Below are 21563 nucleotides of genomic sequence, written 5' to 3'. Positions count from 1 at the left end.
GCAAGCTCTGGCTTTGTTCTCAATGTGTACTGTGGGAAATTGGGGGGCGAGAGAATCTCCCTACCACCACTATCCCCAAACGCCACGTGCCATATCAGTATGAGCAGTCAAATCCGAATAAAGTCTGCGTGCTGAATATTGAGAAGTATTTCCCCTGAAAAATCTGACAAGGCCCCTTCATCCACATAAAAACTACACCAATGCATTATTACTTTTCTATCTATACAATACTAACATACTGATATTACCATTTTAACTAGGAAGATGGTGAATAAAAAGTGATAGAAAATGAATAAGTATACATGACAGTATTTGGGGGATATTGGAATTGTCCTGCATGACATTGCAGTGACAGGTACAGTCCATTATACATTTTGTCAAAACCTATAAAACTGAGAGGGGCAAAGAATAAACTATAATATAAACTATAGTCCATGGTTAGTAGTTGTATGTCAATTTGTGTTCATCAATTGCAACAAATGTACCACACTAAGGAAGGATGTTGTTCATGGGGGAAAGTATAAGAGAGAGAGGAGTGGGGTATATGGGAATCCCCCGTATTTTTGATGTAACACTTATATGACCTAAAGATTTTTTAAAACAAAGAAGAAAAGAAAAAATGATTTAAAAAAAACCACATATTTTAGAAAGTGGGAAAGCAAGAGGAGATACATGGATGATTCTAGGCTAGATTTTGTTTAGAGAGTGGTGCTGTGGGAATTTCCTATCTTTATAAAAGGATTAATTTTAATTACATGACTTATAACACTAGTCCAGCAACCATCCTACCTCCCTGCCACTTCAACTCTATAATCCTAAAATCAATTTAAACAGCTGTGACTGTAAACATATAGACAGATTTTGCATATATTTTAATATGTGATATATGCAAGTATCCATTTAGTTTTAATTACTCAAAATATTTAAAATGTCATTAAATTGAAATATGTTTGAAACATCACCCATGAGAAACTATTATAGCTTAACCTCCTTTAAACATAGAAGAAACCTTTTAACCTGGAAGTCTCTAGAAGGCAACACATCTAGTCCTAATGAAGGAAATTCCTTTAGACTTCTTTCGGCTGCTTTTCTCTTGGATGTACCTGATGAGGAATGCACCGTCGTCACAGCATTCATATCCGAATCCATCATGGAGCCACAGCTGGATTCTGTCAAAGTCCCTTGAATGGTCACTGGTGCAGTGGTGGCGTGGCGGAGTGCTGCTTTCAGGGGTGCTATGTGGTTGTATTGCACTGAAGATAGACATCCCACAAAACCCAAGGTGTTGGCTTTGGCAACTTCAGAATCCAATTCAAAATTTTCTGCAACACAAAAAGCAATCAGAAGTTGTTTTTATCTTCAAACTCTGCTTTGAAAACCCTTTAAACAAGGTCTAACATTACAGGAATTATTGTGTTATATTTTGAATGAAGAACATCTTCCCCTATCTCTCTTTACTCCCTCTTCCCAAACCCCACCCTCACTTCAGGGACAATATATCAAGTGTATTTCATAGGAAACTGCTAGGGTGCTCTTTGCTTTGAGGTAAAAAAGAGTTCACAGTCCTAAATTTTCATTCAGGTAAATATAAGTAGTAACAAAAACTTAATAAATCTGTTCAATTTGCTAAACTTCTTATATAATTTATACCATTATCTCCATCAGCATTTAACACATGTTGCTTGTTATTAGTAAAACAAAACAACAATGCTTGCTATGATATTTCATGAGAAAATATAGTAAGAGAAAACATGGAAAGAAGTAGAGAGAACAGAAGTCAGAGTTGTCCTCCCAGAGTTTGATGATGTCCATTATTTTAAGTCTCCTGTATGACTGACCATCTACTCAAGATTTCCACCTGCTTGCTTCTGTCTGTGGTGTTGATTGATGAGCATGGGTTTTCCATGACAGCACTCAACCTACCAAAGTGTCTTAGAGTGTTTAGATCAGAACTCACAGAAAATCCACTTGTCTCACTTGTTTCAAGGACTATTTGTGGTAAGATTACTCGTAGTTCATTTCTCTCTTTTAACTAGGACCATTTGAATTGCAATTACAAAAAACCAAATGCATAATGTGCCATTTTTAAAATTATCTTTACCATGTCTACATGGTTCAATGGTTATTTTATGACATTCTGTTTCTTTTCTGGGAGGGGTGGGACTCTCCTATCAACAGGTATAGATTATAATTTAATTCAATTCCTGGATGATCAAAGAGTGCCTCCAAGGATCTCCAGCTATGCATTGTGTTTTCAGCATTAAGGAAGAGATGTGCCAAAGCGAATATGGAAGGAAACGAAAAATTTGCATACCTTCACAATGCCTTTTCTAATTTGGGTCTCAAATTCCCTCTCCCTTCCAATACCCACTCAAATTTCACCAACATCTCATTTCTCTCTTAGTATATCAAAAGAGAAAGAAGCCACTTGTGTTAGTTTTATGTGGCTGTTATAAAAAAAAATTACCACAAACTTGGTGGCTTAAAATGACAAAAATGTATTAGGGCTCAGTTGGCTAAAATCAAGGTGCCACCCAAGTTGCACTTCTTCTGGAGGCTCTAGAGGACAATCTGATTTCTTGCCTTTTCCAGCTTCCAGAAACAACCCACATTCCCTGGCTCATGCCCTGCTTCTTCTGTCTTCAAAGCCAGCCATGGTGTATCGCTCGGTGACTGTCTTCCATCGTCCCATCCTCTCTGACTCTCCACTTCTGCCTTCTACCACCTTAGAAACTCTTGCGATTTACTGGGGCTACCTGGATAATCCAGGAGAAACTACCTTAAGGTCATCTTATAAGCAGCTTTACTTCCCCTTTGCCTTGTAAACTAACTTATTCACAGGTTCTAGGGAGTAGGTCATGGACATCTTTGTGGGCCACTATTCTGCCTCACACACTAAATCTGAGACTATATAAAAACTTTACAGGAGACGATAATGCAAATCCAATAGTGGTGTGAAGCAACCTTCTGCCTCAAATATAAAATAGCATGGGGTGAGGGAGGAAACTTCTGTCTTCCAAATATTCAGATAAAAATCCTGCAGTGGGGGTTACCCATGAAGCAATTGCATATGTATATTTATTTTTATGGGGGTTTAAATGTCTGTGTCTCATAAGAGACTTCTTAGGCATTGTTACATAGTAGTCATCCAGATGAAAAATAAATGAATAAGTAAAAAGCTTTAATGACGACTGGGTGCTATTTTTTGGGTGGCACCAGAACTCAATGTACCCAGGTATAATCCACAATATACTTTAGCTATAGATTGGTAGTTAGCTAGGGGTAGATTTATAGATCAGAAGTATTTCAAGAAAGAGGCAGAAGGAAAGAGAAGGGCATCATAAACTGGCATGAAACATTCTCATTGTAGGATTTCAAAGCAGAAAATGACATGTCATTGTAGCCTGAAGGGTCTAACTCAAAAACGCCAGGTCCCACTGGTAGAACTCAGTTGGAAAGAAGCTTACGTTGGTGCCAAGGTCTTTGGAGGACATTACTATAGTGACTGTCACAAACACAAGCTCCAGGAACAAGAATAGGCACATAGAAAAAAAATTGGGGAAAGGCCAGAAAAGGATAGTCTCTCCTTAAAAGAAGAAATGTTGTGAATAATGTCTTATCTCCAGGGAAGTGCATGGATCTGAGATGTGTAATAAGGATAGAAAACTTGAGGTGTTTCCAAAAAGAAATGAAGAGAACAAGAGTTTCTGATTTGCAAATACTCTATGCATGAGACCTGAGGTAAAGGCTTCTTAGATTCCTGACTAGATGCGGAGGCAAACTATATTATTTTGCTTTTTTGAATACTTTTGAAAAAATAGATGGTGAGGCATAATTCTCATAAAAAAGGTGTGAAAAAGTCAACATTCACCATCTAGTTATATCTACTATATTATATTGTAATCATTTTTTTAAAAAACATTATTTTTATTCCTCTCAAAAATTCTTCCAGGAATGTGTTTTCATCATCCCAAATTTACAGATGGAGAAACTGAGACTCAGAACATTTAAAAGGGGTACTAGAGATCGTGAATCTGAGTTGGTTTGACCCCAGGTTTTTATAACTTTAAATGCCCAACTCTTCATCTAAGCTCTGCTGCCTACCTAACAACCCCCTCCCCCAGTTTCATAGAGTAACAGAACTTCACGTCAATTAGTGGAAAGAGATGGCAAGTAGTAAGGTGAGTGCACGTTTTTATGGTTGACTGCCTCACAGAGTTCACCAAACTGCACACTGTATTAAAGACGCCACACATTTCCTAACCCATTTAGTTCAGGGTTCAGGTTACAATTGCATTAGATTCACGAGGAGTTGGAGGGCGGAGATAGTTTATGTGCCGAATTAGAGAATAAATACCGAAGACAAACATGACAGTGGTTACTTAGATGAGATGGAATGAGAACACAAGCAAAAGCTCTTCCACTGGAAAAGACCAGTGTTCTCTTTCTCTCTCTGCCTAAAATTCTCTGCTGACACATAAAAGTCCCTTTCGAACAAGGAGAATTACCAACCATCCCTTCCTAGTGTATTGTACTACCTTGAGAAACCACGTGAATCCTATAAAGAAAGATCTACCGCAGTTGCAAACTTCTGATTTGTAATGGACTTAATCTCTTCCTCTCACTATATTTTAAACATCATTGAAATATAGTTCCTGATTCTCATTCGATTAGAGGCTCCCTGACCTCAAATATTAATGTAGAGGCAACATAGCAAGCTGAAAAACAATGTGTTGGAAATTAAGAAGGCCTAATAATCAAGTCTTTGTACACACGATTCAAGTTTCCTCACCTCTGAATATCAATTTTGTCAGCTGTAAAATAATGATAAAGTCCATGCCACATGAATTGTGGCAGAAATAAATATAATAATGCAAGTATGAGTCTGCTGTGTCCATAATTACATTGACGGTGATGATGATGAAGATGATAATGATCTTTTACTCCCCCTACTAATCATTAGTTCTAAACTTCTTTGCCTGGATTCAATGTCCATGTAATTCAATACTCAAGTAATACAGCATTTATCTGCAAGAACTAAGATGTAGATGCTTATCTGCTTGTGGTGAAGTCTTTCTACTAAATTTTTCACTTCATGCTGATGCACAACTGAAAAAAGTAGTATTCAAATGTTGAATGACTCAGTTCATTAATTTATTACAAATTAACTTCTTCAAGCATTTTTAACCTTGGCTTTCTATGTTTATCTGCAGACATCCTTATGTGTCAAGCAAATCTATGCTCCTCCAGTTAAGCAAGTAGATTCTGAGTTGTCAAGAGGAGTAGCATAGAAACAATTTTATCCCCAGAATGTGCAACACTCCACACAGTCACAATTGTTTGATGTGAAAAGAATGATAGTGCCAATCTAGATTAATTTTATACAGGCAGGTTTTTCTGGATATTAAAAAAGAAGAAGAAAAGATCAGCTCTTTGTTAAAAACACACACTGCTTTAAGATGTAACATGGTGTTTACTATAGGCAAAAAACCATTTATGACATTTGAATGCTAAAGTATCTCAATATAAGCCAAGCAGAGCCAGGCAACCTCAGCTTCTGAAAGAAAACCCTGCACCAAGATAAAATATGAGTAAAGGAAACCAGTGTTAATAGAAAATGTCAGCAGAATACATAAATGAAGAGTTTCCCCTCCAGAGCAGAGTCCATGGTCACTTTGAGGTAAGCGAGAAATCACCTGGAAATTTAACTACCAGAGAATAAAAAGTTCAAGAGCCATAGCTCTCAAAGAAAGTACATCCCATTACTTAGACATGCTCTCCTTAGTAGCACACAATAAGCACGCCCAGTTACCTGGGATATACTTTCTTCAGTACTATACAATTTTAATCCTGAAAAGGGAGTCTTAAATTGTATGGAAAAATCATAATCCTTGGCATTTGCTTAGTGTTTGTGTACTTATCTTGGTGTGCTCATTTATATAACCTTATGGAATGATTAACAACTTTGTGACATGAGTAAAGCAGGGCTAATTATACCCAATTACTAGTTATGAAAACCAAGATCCATAAGATCAAGTTATTACCTAAAGCCAATTAACCATCCATGGCAATCTAGGCCTAGAAACAAGATTTCCTGGCCCCTGGCCTACTTTTTTCTGTTTAGTTCTCTTCGTTAAGCATTTAGGGATGATTACTTGGAATAACTGTACTTAAATGCTTGGAAGATGAATTGACAAAAACCATGCACTAATTGGTTGGGAGACTATTCCAGATATGAAGTAAAGCTGATTTAAGGCCAAGAGTGAGAAAATACATCACATTTAAGACACTGAATACCACATTAACTCTTTCTTAAATAAGGCAAGAGAAGGGGTTGTAGAGGTAGGAGTCAAGTGTAGTTAAGAAGCAGGTCCTCCATAACCCCAAGGCATTGCTTGCTTCTATTCCACTGCTTTCATATGGTGATAATTGTTACAAGGTTACCTTCCCAGGATGTCAGAAACTCCTTGCTCTCAGAAAGACCGTCCTTTCCACGTTTCTGTCCCCATTCACTCGCATGCAGTGCCAGACACACAAAGTCAGTGTTCATTAAACATTAGTAAAAAGAATGGATGAGTGAATGAATGGATGAATAAATGAATGAAAAAAAGAAATGTTTCCTTACTCAACAGTAACACAGCCCAATTGGAGATATTATATATGTACATATGATTCAAAATCCTCCATTTTGGTCATTTCTAAACATAGAGTTCCTTCGTTTATAGGTTCACATTCACTATACGTTATGCAGAACTCTCTTTGATGAGACAGGCCAAGTTCTAATTAGAACATCATTAAAATTTCTTACTGTTCTGCCAGGAGTGCATAAGGATTATTTCTCTTGATTATTCACACCATTTTGTTAGTTAACACTGAGTAGACTGTTTGTGTGGAATCCACATGAACTCCGTGCATTTGGCTGCCACACCACACAGCATCAAATGTGTTTGGGGCGCCCCATGGTTGCTTACCAGTGGGGATGTGCAGTGCGTCATCCGCTGCTGAGCCTGATGGGCACATTCCTTCCCTTCTCAAACTAATGTCCCCTGCTCAGGGAACATGCTTGGGCTCCCAGCTAAGGAGACTATTTTCCTTGCTCCCACTCTTTAAACTCTAGCACTGCAATGAGGTGGTTCCCTTTCCAACCCTTTCCTACAGACTTTTAAATTCTGTGTTTGTGTATGTGTGCATAATTGTCTCAGTGTACCACTCCAGACCACACGCTGCAGGAGGAAGTGTGCCTGTATTATTTACTCAAACCATCTAGTTACTACCATAGAACTTTGGACATAGAAGATGCTAAATAAATATTTTGCATGACCAAATTATTCTGCATTGCGCAGGGTCTGCCACATGATGAGTTCTCCACCACTCCTCCTTAAATCAATACATATACAGACATTAAGTAAATCTCTCTGTCTCTCTCTCACATATATATATAGTGAGTTTTATATATATATATATATATATATATATATAAGAGAATCCCCAAACCCACAAATAAAATAACCAAATCAATTTAGTAAAGTAAAACACTGTCATCTGAGAATTAATTATTTCCACTGAACAACTGCCTGATTAAATTTTACTTTTCACTTTTTAGTTGTGTTGCTTAGCTACGTGAATTAGGTGAAGGCACATCTATGGATATAGGATAGCAACTACTGGATCAGTGAAACCTTAGTAACCATAGCAACATAACAAAATTTTAAAATTCTAGGTATCCCACTTCCAGTGCCAATTCTACTTGTTTTCCATATCAAAATCACATTTCCAGCTTTAAGACTGAGATTTGAAAGTTGATACAGAAAATCATTCCTTTGGGTTTGAAAAGAGACGAAAAAGAATTCCTTCCAGGGCTCTGATTATTTATCTGATTTGGGAGCAGAACCAGACAATTCGGGTGCACTGATTTATACCTGTGCCCTTTACACTGTTAACAGCAATGAGCAAAATTAGGGTATCGCACGTCCCCATAGAGAATCTTCTATTGGAATCCAAAAATAGCAAATAGAAATATATTCTTGTATGCAGAATTGCCAATTGTGGAGTTAAGGACATCAGGAAAATTAAAAGCCACAGTAGACACCATGAGGGATTCAATGCTATTTCTTCTTTTGTTTACAGAGTTAGGCACATTTTATTTGTCAGGAGACTCTCTACTGCAGGGGACAGAAAATCCAGCTCACAGGGATCTAAGCAATACAGGGATTAATTTATCTCATATAACAAGGTGCCCAGAGGCAAGGAGGGCTCTGGTCACAGAGCACCAGAGCTCTGCTTCTTTGTGGCTGCCTAATCCTCAGGCCATGCAAGGAGCTCATGCAGTTCCAGCATCACTTTCAGGTTTGACATTGTCTAGAAGCAAAAAACAACAACAAAATGGCTGTCTCATCTTGTGTCTCTTTTTAATTATGGAGAATCCTTTCTGAAGCAACAAACACCCATGCATCCTGCAGACGTCTTCACTGGCCAAAGTATGGCATATGTTTATGCCTAGTCCAAACACTGCAAGGAAAATTGACGGTCATCATGGGGGTCAAACCTTCTGGTCGCAAGCTCCTTTACCTCTTAAAAATCCTGAATAGGTTTTGAATATCTACAACTCTGTTTATCTATCAAGGTCTACTGTATGAGAAATTTAAACTGGGAAACTTTTAGAACAAGAACACACAAGTGTATAGTCCATCAGCCATCCAAGTGATGACATCACCACATGCCATGTAGTCTCAGGAAAATGCTACCCGAACCATGCAAGAGAACAAGAATGGAAAAGGTAAATAATGTCAGGTGTGAATAGAGTTTTGCCACATGGAGTCCCTGAAAGAGTCTCTGGATCGTGCGCCAAACCTCTCGCCAATATCCTTGGACAAAACTGTGAGGGCTACAGACTTAGACCAATTACGAAGATTACCCAGGGGTTGCAGATGGAAACAGCCTCTCTAGGAGCAAAAGATTTCATGGAGAAGGGAGGGTGCTTGAACAAAATTATTTTTTTTTGTTTTTTTTGTTTTAGGAAGGGGAAAGAGGATCAAAATGGATGTTGGGTCAGCAACAGACAATGTCAGCTACATACAAGTGAGCCAATCTCTGTAAGCCAAGCCAGTTTGATATTGATTATATATATATTTGTGTGTGCTTGTATGTGCTTCTATAAGCAGGTCAATAGAATGAGTAACTTTTGATGAGTTATATATTAACCTCTTTAAAGATCCTACTGCCTAGGTTAGGTGGCCTAAATTCAGCAGCTGTCAATAAAGAAAAATGGAGCAATTCTCTTGGGACAGAATGATGACCCAAGCCCTGGACGAAACGGTCCCATGGGTGAGGTTTATATTCAGTATTGCTTTTGTTGGTGACAATTATCCTCCATTCTGGAGCCAACCTGTACATGTACCCTCATTCACCAGACAATAATACGTGCCACTCAGATGACCTTGACATACTGCTCCACAATAATACAATGCATACTATTATTAAGCAGCTTTCAGATTAAGTGGCAACACATCATACAGACAAAGGTGCACATTAGCTGTAAGGCCCACTAGTGAGGCATTATACCTACATGCAGATGTAGGAAAGGACTTTTCAGTGATTCAGCAAGATGCCCAGCGTCACACAGTGACTGGAATTTCAAGCTTTCTCCTTACTAATTCTTCTTTTTTTTTTTCTTATGAATTATTCTGTCCTTTTGCATCCACAGACCGAGGTTTAAAAACTGAGGCCACAAGCATGGTTTACCTGGTTTTACAAAATATTTCATTTTGTAATTATGAACAGTCTTTCAACTAAGATAGTTTTGCAGGTAGGATGGGCTACGAGAAACCCTTTAGAGTGAAGCTATTATTAGATCTCTTGGGACAAAGGTCCAGGTTTAGGGCTCAAATGAGCAGCACCAAGGGCACAGAGGCAAGCACAGACCCAGACTCTATATACTGGAAACTAGGTGCCTGGCAGGTGCCTGGAATCCAACATTTTTTGGAAACTCACACCATGAGCCCAGGGCTTGGAGGAGGGAGAATGAGATGTATTTGTCTCTGTATCGCTAGAACGTAATTGTGCAAGGGACAGTCTGAGCAGAGCCTGCTGCCTTTCCTCATGACACACAAATAAACCCTGAGTTCAGGGTTGTGTTAGCCTGGATCCTAGGACAGAAGATGAATGTGGGCTAACTTCCTTCTTGGAAGCGCCTTGGATGAAAACCCATCTCCTAGCAGATGGGGATGTTCTACCACAACACATCCCTTATTGTCCTGAACATTCTCTGGAGACAGTCTGGCTAAAACAGGTTCATTTTATGGCACCTGGTCCTGGTGGGGGGGAGTGGGGGCTCTCCACTATGACACAAAAAGTATTTCTAGACTAGTCCCCTGTGTCTGCCACAAATGGGGACCCACTGGCCATGCGGCCAATGCCTACTGGTGAAGATGATTTTGTGCTATTTCTTCTCTAGGTGAGTAAGTGTTTTTCCATCCAGAGCCTGTGCAAATTGTGCTTTTTCTGGTGACTCTGACACCTGCAAACTACAGTGTGTGTTGGGACTCTAGCACTGCTGTTCCAGTAGACAGGCATTGGAAAACCCCTTTGCAACCCTCCGTACATTGAGGCCCTTCCCCTGGAGGTGGTAACAGGTGTCTCTCTTTCTAACCAACCATTTGGCATAGCGAGCAGGGTGCCAAAAATAATCCAATATTTGATGGGTGATATTTATATTAAAACAAAGAACTCATTAAATAACATCTCTATAGCATGGTGACCATGAGGAAAACATTTCAGCCTCAGTTACTCTCTTCATAAAATTCAGCTGAGAAGAGTATATACCCTAAGGTTGGTGTTTTTCAAGACACAGGTATAATCTGTGGTCTGCCAAAGATGCCCATATCCTAATTCCCAGCACCTGGAAACATGTTATCTTACAAGGCAAAAGGTACTTTGCTGATGTGATTAAGTTAAAGGTCCTCCTGTGAAGATGATCCTGGAACATCTAGGTAAGCACAGTGTCCTTATTGGACCCAAGGATTTACACGTGAAAGATGCAAGAAGATCAAAGGCACAAGCGGGAGATGCACTGACTGAAGCAAGTGGTTGGAGCAATATGAAGAAGGGGCTCAGAGCCAAAGAATGCAAGAGCCACTAGAAACTGGAAAAAATAGAAACAGAGTCTCCCTGAAAGCCTCTAGAAGGAAGACTGCCCTCCATTAAGTACAATGTTAGCTTTTATTTTAGATTTTAGATGTTCATTTTAGAGCCTAATAAGACTCATTAGTTTCCTGGCCTCTAGCACTCTAAGTTAATAAATTTGTGTTGTATTAAGCCACCAAAAACCAATTTTTACACCAGCAGTGGAAGCACATAGGAACACACTGTGAATGTGATAACAGTTCTGTGTTTGTACTTTAAAACTCTACCCAAATACTAGTATTTTAGTGGCAAAAAAAGTAGGGATACTTTTCTCTTTTAAATATTTCTATTCAACAAAGTTAGTCATTTAAAGCAGTCTTCACTTTTTGTCCTATTGCAGTATGCATGGATTTCAGTTACCATAGCTTATCTAAAAGTTACCATCCCCCCGCTTGGTTCAAATTTTATTTACCACAGCACATTAACAGAAAGTAATTACATAAAGGGCAAACTTTGCTGTTAGTGCCTCAGTCCACAAATCACCTCGTAAATACCAGATGGCCATCACAGTGAGTAACCAATCATGTGACTTCTTTCAAAGTAACTGCAACTCTGTTAATTCATACACAGACAGCGAGTGAGTTGTTGTGTTGCCTCCTGCCCTCTCAGTGATAAAACTCCCTGGTATTTTACAATGATTAATAAAAGAAAGAAGGAATTTGGCAACAATGTTGAAAATGCAGCAAAGAACCAATAACGAATAATATTAGAAGACAAATCCAGACTGAAGGTAAATGGACTTGTGGAAGAAATAGCTGACGATGGGACTGTTGACCCTGCCTCTGTCGGAGATACTCTGGATGTGAAGCCCGAGGTCCTTAATGAAGGCAAGCGTATGAATTTAAAGGAGGAATGCAGTCTTGATGAAAAGGATCACGGTGCCCCAGAGGAAGAGAGGATGGCAAAAAATTTCATATTAAAGGGATTCCCCAAAATATTTTATGACATTGGGAGAGCAAAGGAAAATATTTTGGAAGGCTATGTAAAGGTAGAAAGGATTACAAAAATTTACCAGAGCAAGAAAGTTGTGACAAGTTACGTGACATGATGAGAAGGCGAGAACCATTCAAACTACTCCTGATAGTTTTTACAAAGAAATAAAACACTTTCATTTTCAATATCACCAATGTTTTAAATTGCAAAATGGTAGTTTTTCTATACAGTAAGAGGGTTTTGATGATTTGGCAAAAAAAATTAAAGTTCATGGAATGATAGTAATTTCCTTATAAATGATTAAGATAATTTTTACACAGTTTAGACTTGCATGGTCATTTTTTGGTTTGCTGTACTATTTGTAAACCAAGGACTGCCTATATAATATTCATATGCAGATGGAATAAATTATGACTTAGAGATTTGAAGTAAATTGTCCAAGGTATCTTGGTAAATGATGGAGCCTGATTCTAGACAAAGGCTCTCAGCATGGCAAATATAGATGCTCAAATGATTTGTTGAATGAATTTATTCAATAATTGGATCTTAAAATTCTATAATATTTTCTCCTAATTTATTAATTCCTTCAACTGAGTTTGCACATCCCAGACAGCCAAATCCCCTGCCTTCCTGAACTTTCTCCTTTCTTCAGGAACCTGATGAAGATGTTTAACTGATGGATAACTTAATAAAGGGACATGTTTGATGACTGCTCATTGTGCTGCTTTTCAAGATAGTACGTTAACATTTTAAGAAGAATCTTCAATGGCTTTGAGAAGAGAAGAGTCATTTTTCTTGGATTTCAGTATGAAAGGTGCATTGGATCTACTGTGTTTTGAAACCTCTTTCAAATCATTTCATAAACTGAATTCAATAATTACTATTGAGGAAGAAGTGTGCACAAAGCATTGCCTACATTGACTGTAAAGGAAGGTGAGTTTGCTCAGCTCTAAGAACAGGCACAACACAATTGTGGGGCAGAACCCAGTGTCAAAACTGTGACTTCTGACCCTCAGGTGGTGGAGAGAAGGCTCCCTTCTCTGCTTCCTCCAGAGTCCTTCACCAATAACTCCTACTTCAGAACCTCCATTTTCCCGGTATAAAAGCACTCAAACTGGTTTTAATAACCCAGATCTGAACAAACACAAACTCACTCATGACATTTCTGTAAGGCAGAGGCCCCAGGAGGGATTACCTGGACCCTCAAAGACAACAGTTCTTAGGAATTTATCTCCATTTCATCGTTGTTCATTTATCCAAAGCTTTTAGAGTTAGATAAATAGCAACATTTTCTTTTCACATCTGGTTCTTGAGAGCCACAAATCACAAATAATTCCCGAGGTTTACTTTGCATTTGACAGCATGTATCAGAAAACAAGCAAACAAATAGCTTAAATAACGCAAGAGTTCACTTCATCCTTAGTTAAGGAGAAATCTGGATTTACCCAATCTAGGGTCCTTATCTCGGCTCCATATATCATCACTAGCCCAGAATTTTTTCTAGGTATGGACATCCCTCTCTTTCTGTAGACTGTGGCTTCTGTCTTCCTTCTTATTCGACGGCTTTCAGAACTCCTGTCTTACCCCTGCTTTCCAGGCATAAGAAAAGAGGGAGAGCTTAGGGCAAAAGGGTACACACTTGCAAAGTTAGGCCATTTAGAAACCCCTAAAGACTTCTGTTGCCCAGGACAATGTCCCTTGCCAATTCCTAGCACAGTGTAGGCTAGGGAATGTAGTGATATTAGCTGATTAACTGGAAGCCTTGCTCCCTAAAAAAAAATAAAATAAATACTTTGTCCAATTAGTAAAGAAGAAACAAGATAAGGAGAATGAATATCTAATATTGAGTACACTATTAACAGTCCCTCTTTACCTTCATTTGATTACAGTTATATAATTTACCTTCCAGTTATAGGTTTTTACGTACAATGATCAGACTTGCTGGTTTCAAAGCCCACTTTTCCCACTTACTGATAGTATATCCTTGGACATCTTATCTAATATTTTGGGGGCTCAGTTTCCTTATCTATTAAATGGGGGTGGAGGGAAGCAGATATGGCTCAAGCAGTTGGGCGCCCACCTACCACATGGGAGATCCCAGGTTCATTTCCCTGTGCCTCCTAAAGAAGACGAGCAAGACGTCGAGCTGATGTGACAGGCTGGCATGGCAAGTTGACACAACAAGATGACACAAAGAGATGATAAAATGAAGAGACACAATGAGGACACACAATGAGAGACATAGCAAGCAGGGCGAAGACGTGGCTGAAGCAATGGGGTACCTCCCTCCCACATGGAACATACCGGGTTCAGGGCCCAATGCCTCCTATAAAGAAGACAAACAGACACAGAGAATACACAAAGAACAGACAGACAGAGAAGACAGTGAAAACAAATAACAAGGGTGGGGGAGAATTTTTTTTTTTTTAATGGGGAAGGATATAGCACCTCACATGATAGATTAAAGAAGGCCACACATTTTTGACAATCCTTCCAATGAGAGGCATTCCAGGTGCTCTCTCCTTGAATCTGAGCTGACTTGTGACTGCTTTGATCAATGAGACTCATGGGATGTGATGGTCGTCCAGTCCCAAGCTGGTCTTCAAACCTTCTACTTCGGTTGCTTGGATCCCTGAGTCTCTATGAAAGAAGTTTCTGGCCCTACTAGAAAGACCAGATAGAGAGTCCCTGGGACCAAACAGAGAAGGGGAAAGGCCCAGCTGAGCTCAGCCTTCCAGATGTCCCTGCCAAGGCTACAGGCATGTGAGTGAAGCCCTCTTAGATCTCCAGGCTGGCCCAGTCACTAGCCGAGCAGTACCAAGTGTCTCTATCAGTGGAGTGGCTGAAGAACCGACCAACCCTGCCCTGCCCCCAGATTCCTGGCCCACAAAATTGTGAGCTATTATAAACAGATATTGATTTAAGCCCCCAAAGTTATGAGGTTGTTTGATACATGGCAATAGATACTCAGAATTTTAATTCGCAGGTTTGATGTTGGGCTTAAATACAATAATGAAAGTAAAGCCCTTAGCTTATTGTCTGGCACGTGTTAAATACTCAACAGTTTTCAACTTGTATATTATCTCCTGAAATCCCATACACCTGCCTATGGGATGAAATTCCCATTATCCAATGTATGCCTCTCTTTTGCAGCGGCCACCAAAGTGTCTTTGTTTAATTAGCCTTTCAGCTAATTGTTTGCTCAGATTCATGTTTCAATACACTTCTTGCAGTAATTTCTTGTCCCCTGAAGATGGCAAGCTCTGTGAAATGAGGTTCATGCCTTATATGTTTTTTTTTTTTTTTTTTTTTGCGAAAAGATGATAATGATATGTGAAATAAATACCCTCTTTGGAGTCAGGCAAACCTGGTTTTGCATATCAGGTCAGCCAACTAATCCAGGGATGGGTGACTATTTCATTTGTGTTCCTCTGAAAGCAGACCCAAAAGGAGGCATCAGCCTGTAAGAAGTTTATTTTGGGAGTGAAGAAACGACTGGTAGAACAGTGGACAAGACAGGACGAGAAAGAAACTGGCAAAGGGAACTTTTTCCTGAACAACAAATACTGTGGGCAACTAGAGCTTAACCTCACAGAGGAAACCCTGGAAAGTGGTGAGGAATACATATCAGACGTTGCCCATTGACAGGAAGGGAGCCGGGGTCTTGATAAACAAGCTCACAGTGTTGGCTGAGGAATGTTCCCAGCAAGCCTTAAATCCTTGTCAGTTCTGGCTTGCCGTGTAGGCAGGTAAAACATGCTTCAGTGACCAGAGACAGCCCTCAGAAAATATGATTTTAGGTGCTGGAAGCTGTAAATGGGCTTTCACTGAAGCGGTAAAGGCAAGGGGAGAGGACAGAAGAGCAGCCAGCTGCCTCTGCTAGAGCGATGTGCAGAAGACTGCACCTTCCTTTACCCATCTCTCAAATCGGATTCAAATACCGAATGAAAAGAGTTATTTTCTGGAACTCTCCATACATTATTTCTTACTCCTGCCCTTGAGAAATTCACAGATATCACAGAGTAGAGCTGGGGAAATAGCTGGGGCACAAAACGGATTTGTTGACCGAAACTCAGTGGTTCTATTTAAAAACAGGAATACATGAAGTTCTTCACAATATTTTTTCCAGGCATCCTAGAAGCAGAAGACAAAACAGTGCAGATAATGCTGCTTTGGTTTAAATCACTCACATACTTTAATAAAAGTAGAATGGATAGACAGAGCAAAAGGAAAGCCCTATGTGAAATAATGAAAATAGAAAAGAAAAGCACCAAGTGCCATTGGTATCATAGCAATTACTGGCATTAGCCCTAACAGATAAGGAACTTATTTGCATTTTAATTTTAATCAATAAACACCAGCTATATCATACAGGAGCCTTTGAATGACTGCCTACAAGAATAATCTGTGATTAAGACTCTGAAACAAAGCAGTCTTTCAAAAATATAATCCCACAGCTTAGAAAAGAGACCTCTAGAAAAAAAGACTCCGGCAGTGGTGTATTTATGAATTCCAGCCCTTCCCTGTTTAAGATTCTCCATGTCTTGTCATCAGATTTTGGATAAAGGTAAAAACCCTGACCATCTTGGTTCATCAGTCCCAGTCTGCTACCTTCTCAGTGCCTGGCTGTACAGAACTAAGCCTTGACACGCGGACTCCCCAGGCCAAGTGGGAAAGATACGGTGAAAGAGGGGGAGCTCAGAGCCGGAGTCTCTCATCTGCCAAGTTTTCTTTCAGAGCCTAAATTTCATGGGAAATCTTTCTTCCATTTCCATTTCCAGATTCCATTCTGTAGTTGTGCTTCTATAGAGCAACTAATAGTAAGCACTCTCTACGTGCCAAGCAGTGTGAACACAAACATAAATGCGCACATACTCACGAACACACACGATATTCTTTGGTCATCGAAACGATCCTAAGCAGTAGTATCGATTGTTTCTATCTTCCAGATAGGAAAACTTAGGCCTTAGTAAATTAAGGAACTCACCAGGACCCCACAGCTAATGGGTTGTCTTAATTTGCCAGACTGATATGACAAATACCATGCCATGGGTTGGCATAACAGTGGGAATTTATTGGTTCATGGTTTGGAGGTTAGAAGAAGTCTAAAATCAAGATATGAGCAAAGCTTGCTTTCTCCCAGAGTCTGTAGTTTTTTGGTGCTGGCTGCCAATCATCTTGGGGTCCCTTGGTTTATATCTCTGGCACCCATTACATGGTGTTGTCTTTTCCTCTCTTTTTGTTTGCTTGCTGCTTGCTATTGTCTGGCTCCCCTCATGTTTCTCTGACATCTGGTTTCTTCTCCTTATAAGTCTTCCAGTAATGTGGGTTAAAACCCACCCTCATGCAGCTAGGCCACATCGGAACTAAAAAGTTACATCCAGGAAAGTGGATTTGGCTCAGCTGATAGAGCATCTGCTACCACTTGGGAGGTCCAGGGTTCAAACCCAGGGCCCCCTGACCTGTGTGGTGAGCTGGCCCACATGCAGTGCTGATGCGCTGTGCCACGCAGGGGTGTCCCCCACATAGGGGACCCCCACGTGCAAGGAGTACACCACGTAAGGAGTGCCACCCCATGCAAAAAAAAGTGCAGCCTGTCTAGGAGTGGTGCTGCACACACGGAGAGTTGACACAACAAGATGACAAAACAAAAAGAAACTCAGATTCCTGGTGCCACTGACAAGAATGCAAGTGGACAAAGAAGAACACATAGCGAATGGACACAAAGATCAGACAACTGGGCGGGAGGAAAGGGAGAGAATTAAATAAAAAATAAAAAAATAAATAAATGGATCTTTCAAAAAAAAAAGTTCCATCTTCAAATGGTCCTATTCACAATGGTTTCACACTGCAAGGACACAGATTAAGAATAAGAACATATCTTTGTTGGGGTATGAATAATTGGGATGATAAATAATTTCACTAACCATCTAGATTTGTTTAACCTTCCATTTTATCCAGGGAATTTCAAAGAGGAAATGGAAACTAAGTAAAGCGGACTGACGTACCATTAATTCTTTGTGATGCCCATAGTAAGGAGGAAATGTAACATAAATTGAACTGTCACCAGCAAGTCTGCCACAATCTTGACAGTTTGCTGATTATCAGATTGGGACCCAAGGACATCCTGCCCAGGCAGCTCGTGCCCTCCCTCCCGCTTATGGCTCCTCATCACTCCTCATTTTCCCACAACCTCACTTTATCTCAAAAAGCCGTATAAGTCACTTCCCCAGCTCAGCCTTTTGACCAAAAACCTCTTGTAATAGTCAGCCAATGGGGTGCCAGTGCAAAGTACCAGAAATCTCTTGGCTTTTCTAAAGGGCATTGATTTGGGGAAAAGCTGACAGTTACAATGTCCTAAAGAATTCAGCTCAAATCTGTGCTTTCTCACCAAAGCCATTTTCCACGTGTTGAAGCAAGATGGTCGCTGGTATCTGCCTGGTCTCGCCTTCCTGGGCTTCCTGCTCCTCAGGGCTTTTTGTTATTTTTTGTTTTGTTTTGTTTTGTTTTTTTAAGGTATCAGGGCCAGGGAATGAACCCGGGACCTCGTATGCGGGAAGCTGGCACTCAGTCTCTGAGCCGTGGTGACTCTGCCGTATTGGTTTTTACACTTATTTTGCTTGTTGTTTGTTTCCATTTTCCCCAGGAGGCACCGGGAACCAGCATCTCCCAGGTAGGAAGCAGGTGCTTAACTGCTTGAGCCACATCTGCACCACTCCCGTCCTCTTGAGGTTCCGTGGGCTCAGCTTCTTCCCGATCTCAGCTGGAGGCTGGCATAGGACTTGTCTCTCAGGGCTTCCTGTATCAGACTCTGACAAAGCGCTCATTTCTTTCTGGACCTTCTCAGCTGCTCAGCAGTTGCTCTCTTCACAAGGTTAGCTGCAAACTATCAGGTGAGTGTCTCATCGCTGCCCAGAGTCCCAGAAACAAACACGGCAGAGCTCTCTCTCTTGCCCTGTGTCTTCTTGAGTGTGTGTCCATTAATATCAGCCTACCAAGGGGGCAGGGACTCAACCTGAGTTACACCTTACTCACGCAGCCCAATCTGAAACTCTAACTGATTTTATCAATAAGCTTAGAGGCCCCTCAACTGAATCCAATATAATCAAAAGGGTGTCAGACCCAGAAGAATAGATTAATTTACAAACATAATCTTTCTCTTTTGGGGATTCATAAAATAATCTCAAACTGCCACACCTCTCTTAATGCTCCACATTAATGCTACTTTAGCTCAATAAACTTACTTTACACTCCCTTTTTAAATCTGTTCATTCTCTGTTTGTATCATAGCAAGTACACAATTCAATATAACATGTGAATGGTAGAGCTAAGCTTCAGGATCAGACTATCTGCTGCCAGAACTCATGCTCTCTCCATTTTACTCTCCTTCCTTTATAACCCTTTCTTTATAACCCTTTATAATCTGTCATGTTTCTCTGCTGCTCAGGTGAGTCTCTACCTAATAAATGAATAAACAGCCATCTCCTTCCAGAAGGAGAAGTATGGATTTAAAGACAAGAACTATTTGGGGAGGTAGGACGGACTGCTAGCTACGCTAGAAAAATAAGTTAGCCTCATCCCTCACAGGCTGTGGAAGCCTGAGATAGAAGGATTTATATATATACATTGCTTAAAGTCATTGAAGGAAAGTGTCCATAATCTGAAGTAAGGCATTGGAGATCATGGGGCTACAGATGAAAATTTGAATTCACTGCTTTTCATTGGCACTGGCATTTTGAAACGCAAATTGCAATTGCAACTCACTTAGATGTGACACCTAGAATTCTAGAGTGCCCAGAAGGAGAGCCCAAAGAAAGAGCTAGGTTTATTATCTCATTTACAGAAAAGGAAGCCAGTTTTTTTCTGATTGACATCCAGCTACCTAAGGACAGATTCAGAACTGGAACCCCCATTTTCTACATAGGCTGGCATATCTTGGAGCCTTTCTTGATCAAAAGTGGCTTCCTCCAGCCCCACACAAGGGAATTATCCATATTGAGCATCAAAGTTTCACATTGAGCCATTCACAAGGATAAAAGATGCATATAAATGGTGCATCAATAAGTTTATATATAGGGAGAAGAAATAACTGTGATTTTCTGGTAGAATCAGATGGGATAAAGCCCAGTGCAATTCTCAGGAATAGGTTTTGACATAGAGCGCAGGGTGACTGAGAAACCCTGGCTTGCAGTCTCAAGTCCCATTAATTAACTCAGCATTTGGGATATCCCTTTCCGTCCCCCTTTTAAATCTCCTTTAGATGACCAACACTTTTAGTCTCAAAGTCTCAATCCACCATTCCCAAAGTAAAACCAAAAGCCTTACATAACTAAATTCACTAAATTTGCAAGAATTTGGAATTTTTGTCCCCAAGGCTTAAGGATAGTCAAAGCAATTCACTGAGGAATACAGATAACATTGGAAAGAATCATGTGACTCCAAAACACATATTCTATCCACTATGTCAAGAAAAAGGAGAAAAATTGGCAGTGACCAAGATTACCACACACAGAAGGAACAATGTATTTTCAAGGAGAAGAAATGCTCACTGAGAGTCAAGTGATTGGCACATGCTTACAGTGTAAATGTGTAGGGGAAGTTATAAAGGCAAGAGAGATGTCCTCCCAGTGTATATGGAAGGAAGGCATGGCATGTGAGGTCACAGGTTCGGAAAGGAAAATATCCAAAATTTTGTCTTAACATGATTAATAAATTCTTGTCAATATTTTAAGGGAGATATCATCAAGGTACAATTCCTTTTCATCAGATTTTGAAAAGTTGATTTGCTTACAACCCAACAAATTGCCCATTTGAGTCATCAAAATTGGCTTCCAGTGTCCCTGTTTTGTTTTGTTTTGTTTTTTTAAATAGTATCTAAAATGACTTTGGGATCTGCTACGGCATGAAGATTTTCAAAGCCAAAGTTCAAATTGCCATGTATTACAGAATCTTATAATATTCAAAATTAGAATGAACTTTAGAAATCATCTGGCAGACTCTGTCATTTCAAAGAGGCTGAATCTGCAGCCCAGTGGCTATTTGGTGACCCACAGCTCTTATGAGCTCAGAGAAATCCCTGCCTCTAATCCTATTACTTATCTTGAGTCTGATTGCTAACACAATCTCCTTAAACTATATACTATAGAAAAACTTTGGATATTACTAATCACTCTTATCCTAATTATTTTATAACAGAGGCTTAGGAAGGTCGAGTGTGGCATTGTACTTGCCTGTTAAGGGATATACAAAGATCAGGTATTCAGAAAACAGCAAGGAACACTCTTTAAAGTCCTCCTTGTATTGACAAGGGAGGGGAAGTAAGTAAGTGGGAGATAAGGATCACAACACAAGATTTTCTCAAATGATCCCATGAAATTAATTCTAGCATGTTATGGCTTTCATAAGAAACAAACACTCTTCAGCATATACATAAAATAATTGAAAATAAG

The 21563-nt window shown here is 39.8% G+C and overlaps 1 protein-coding gene across 1 annotated transcript in view; it reads right to left on the bottom strand.

Annotated features, from left to right (window-relative positions):
- CNTNAP5 (contactin associated protein family member 5) overlaps positions 1-21563 on the bottom strand; it is an 810000-nt gene that overhangs the window by 7176 nt on the left and 781261 nt on the right. The window contains exon 22 of the mRNA XM_058301170.2: positions 1104-1322. Within this exon, the coding sequence (XP_058157153.1) occupies positions 1104-1322 (219 nt within the window). The remainder of the gene's footprint in view (positions 1-1103; positions 1323-21563) is intronic.

The sequence above is a fragment of the Dasypus novemcinctus genome, chromosome 7, assembly GCF_030445035.2.
Source record: "Dasypus novemcinctus isolate mDasNov1 chromosome 7, mDasNov1.1.hap2, whole genome shotgun sequence".
Classification (NCBI taxonomy): domain Eukaryota; kingdom Metazoa; phylum Chordata; class Mammalia; order Cingulata; family Dasypodidae; genus Dasypus; species Dasypus novemcinctus.
This window is presented reverse-complemented; position numbering and strand designations above follow the sequence as displayed.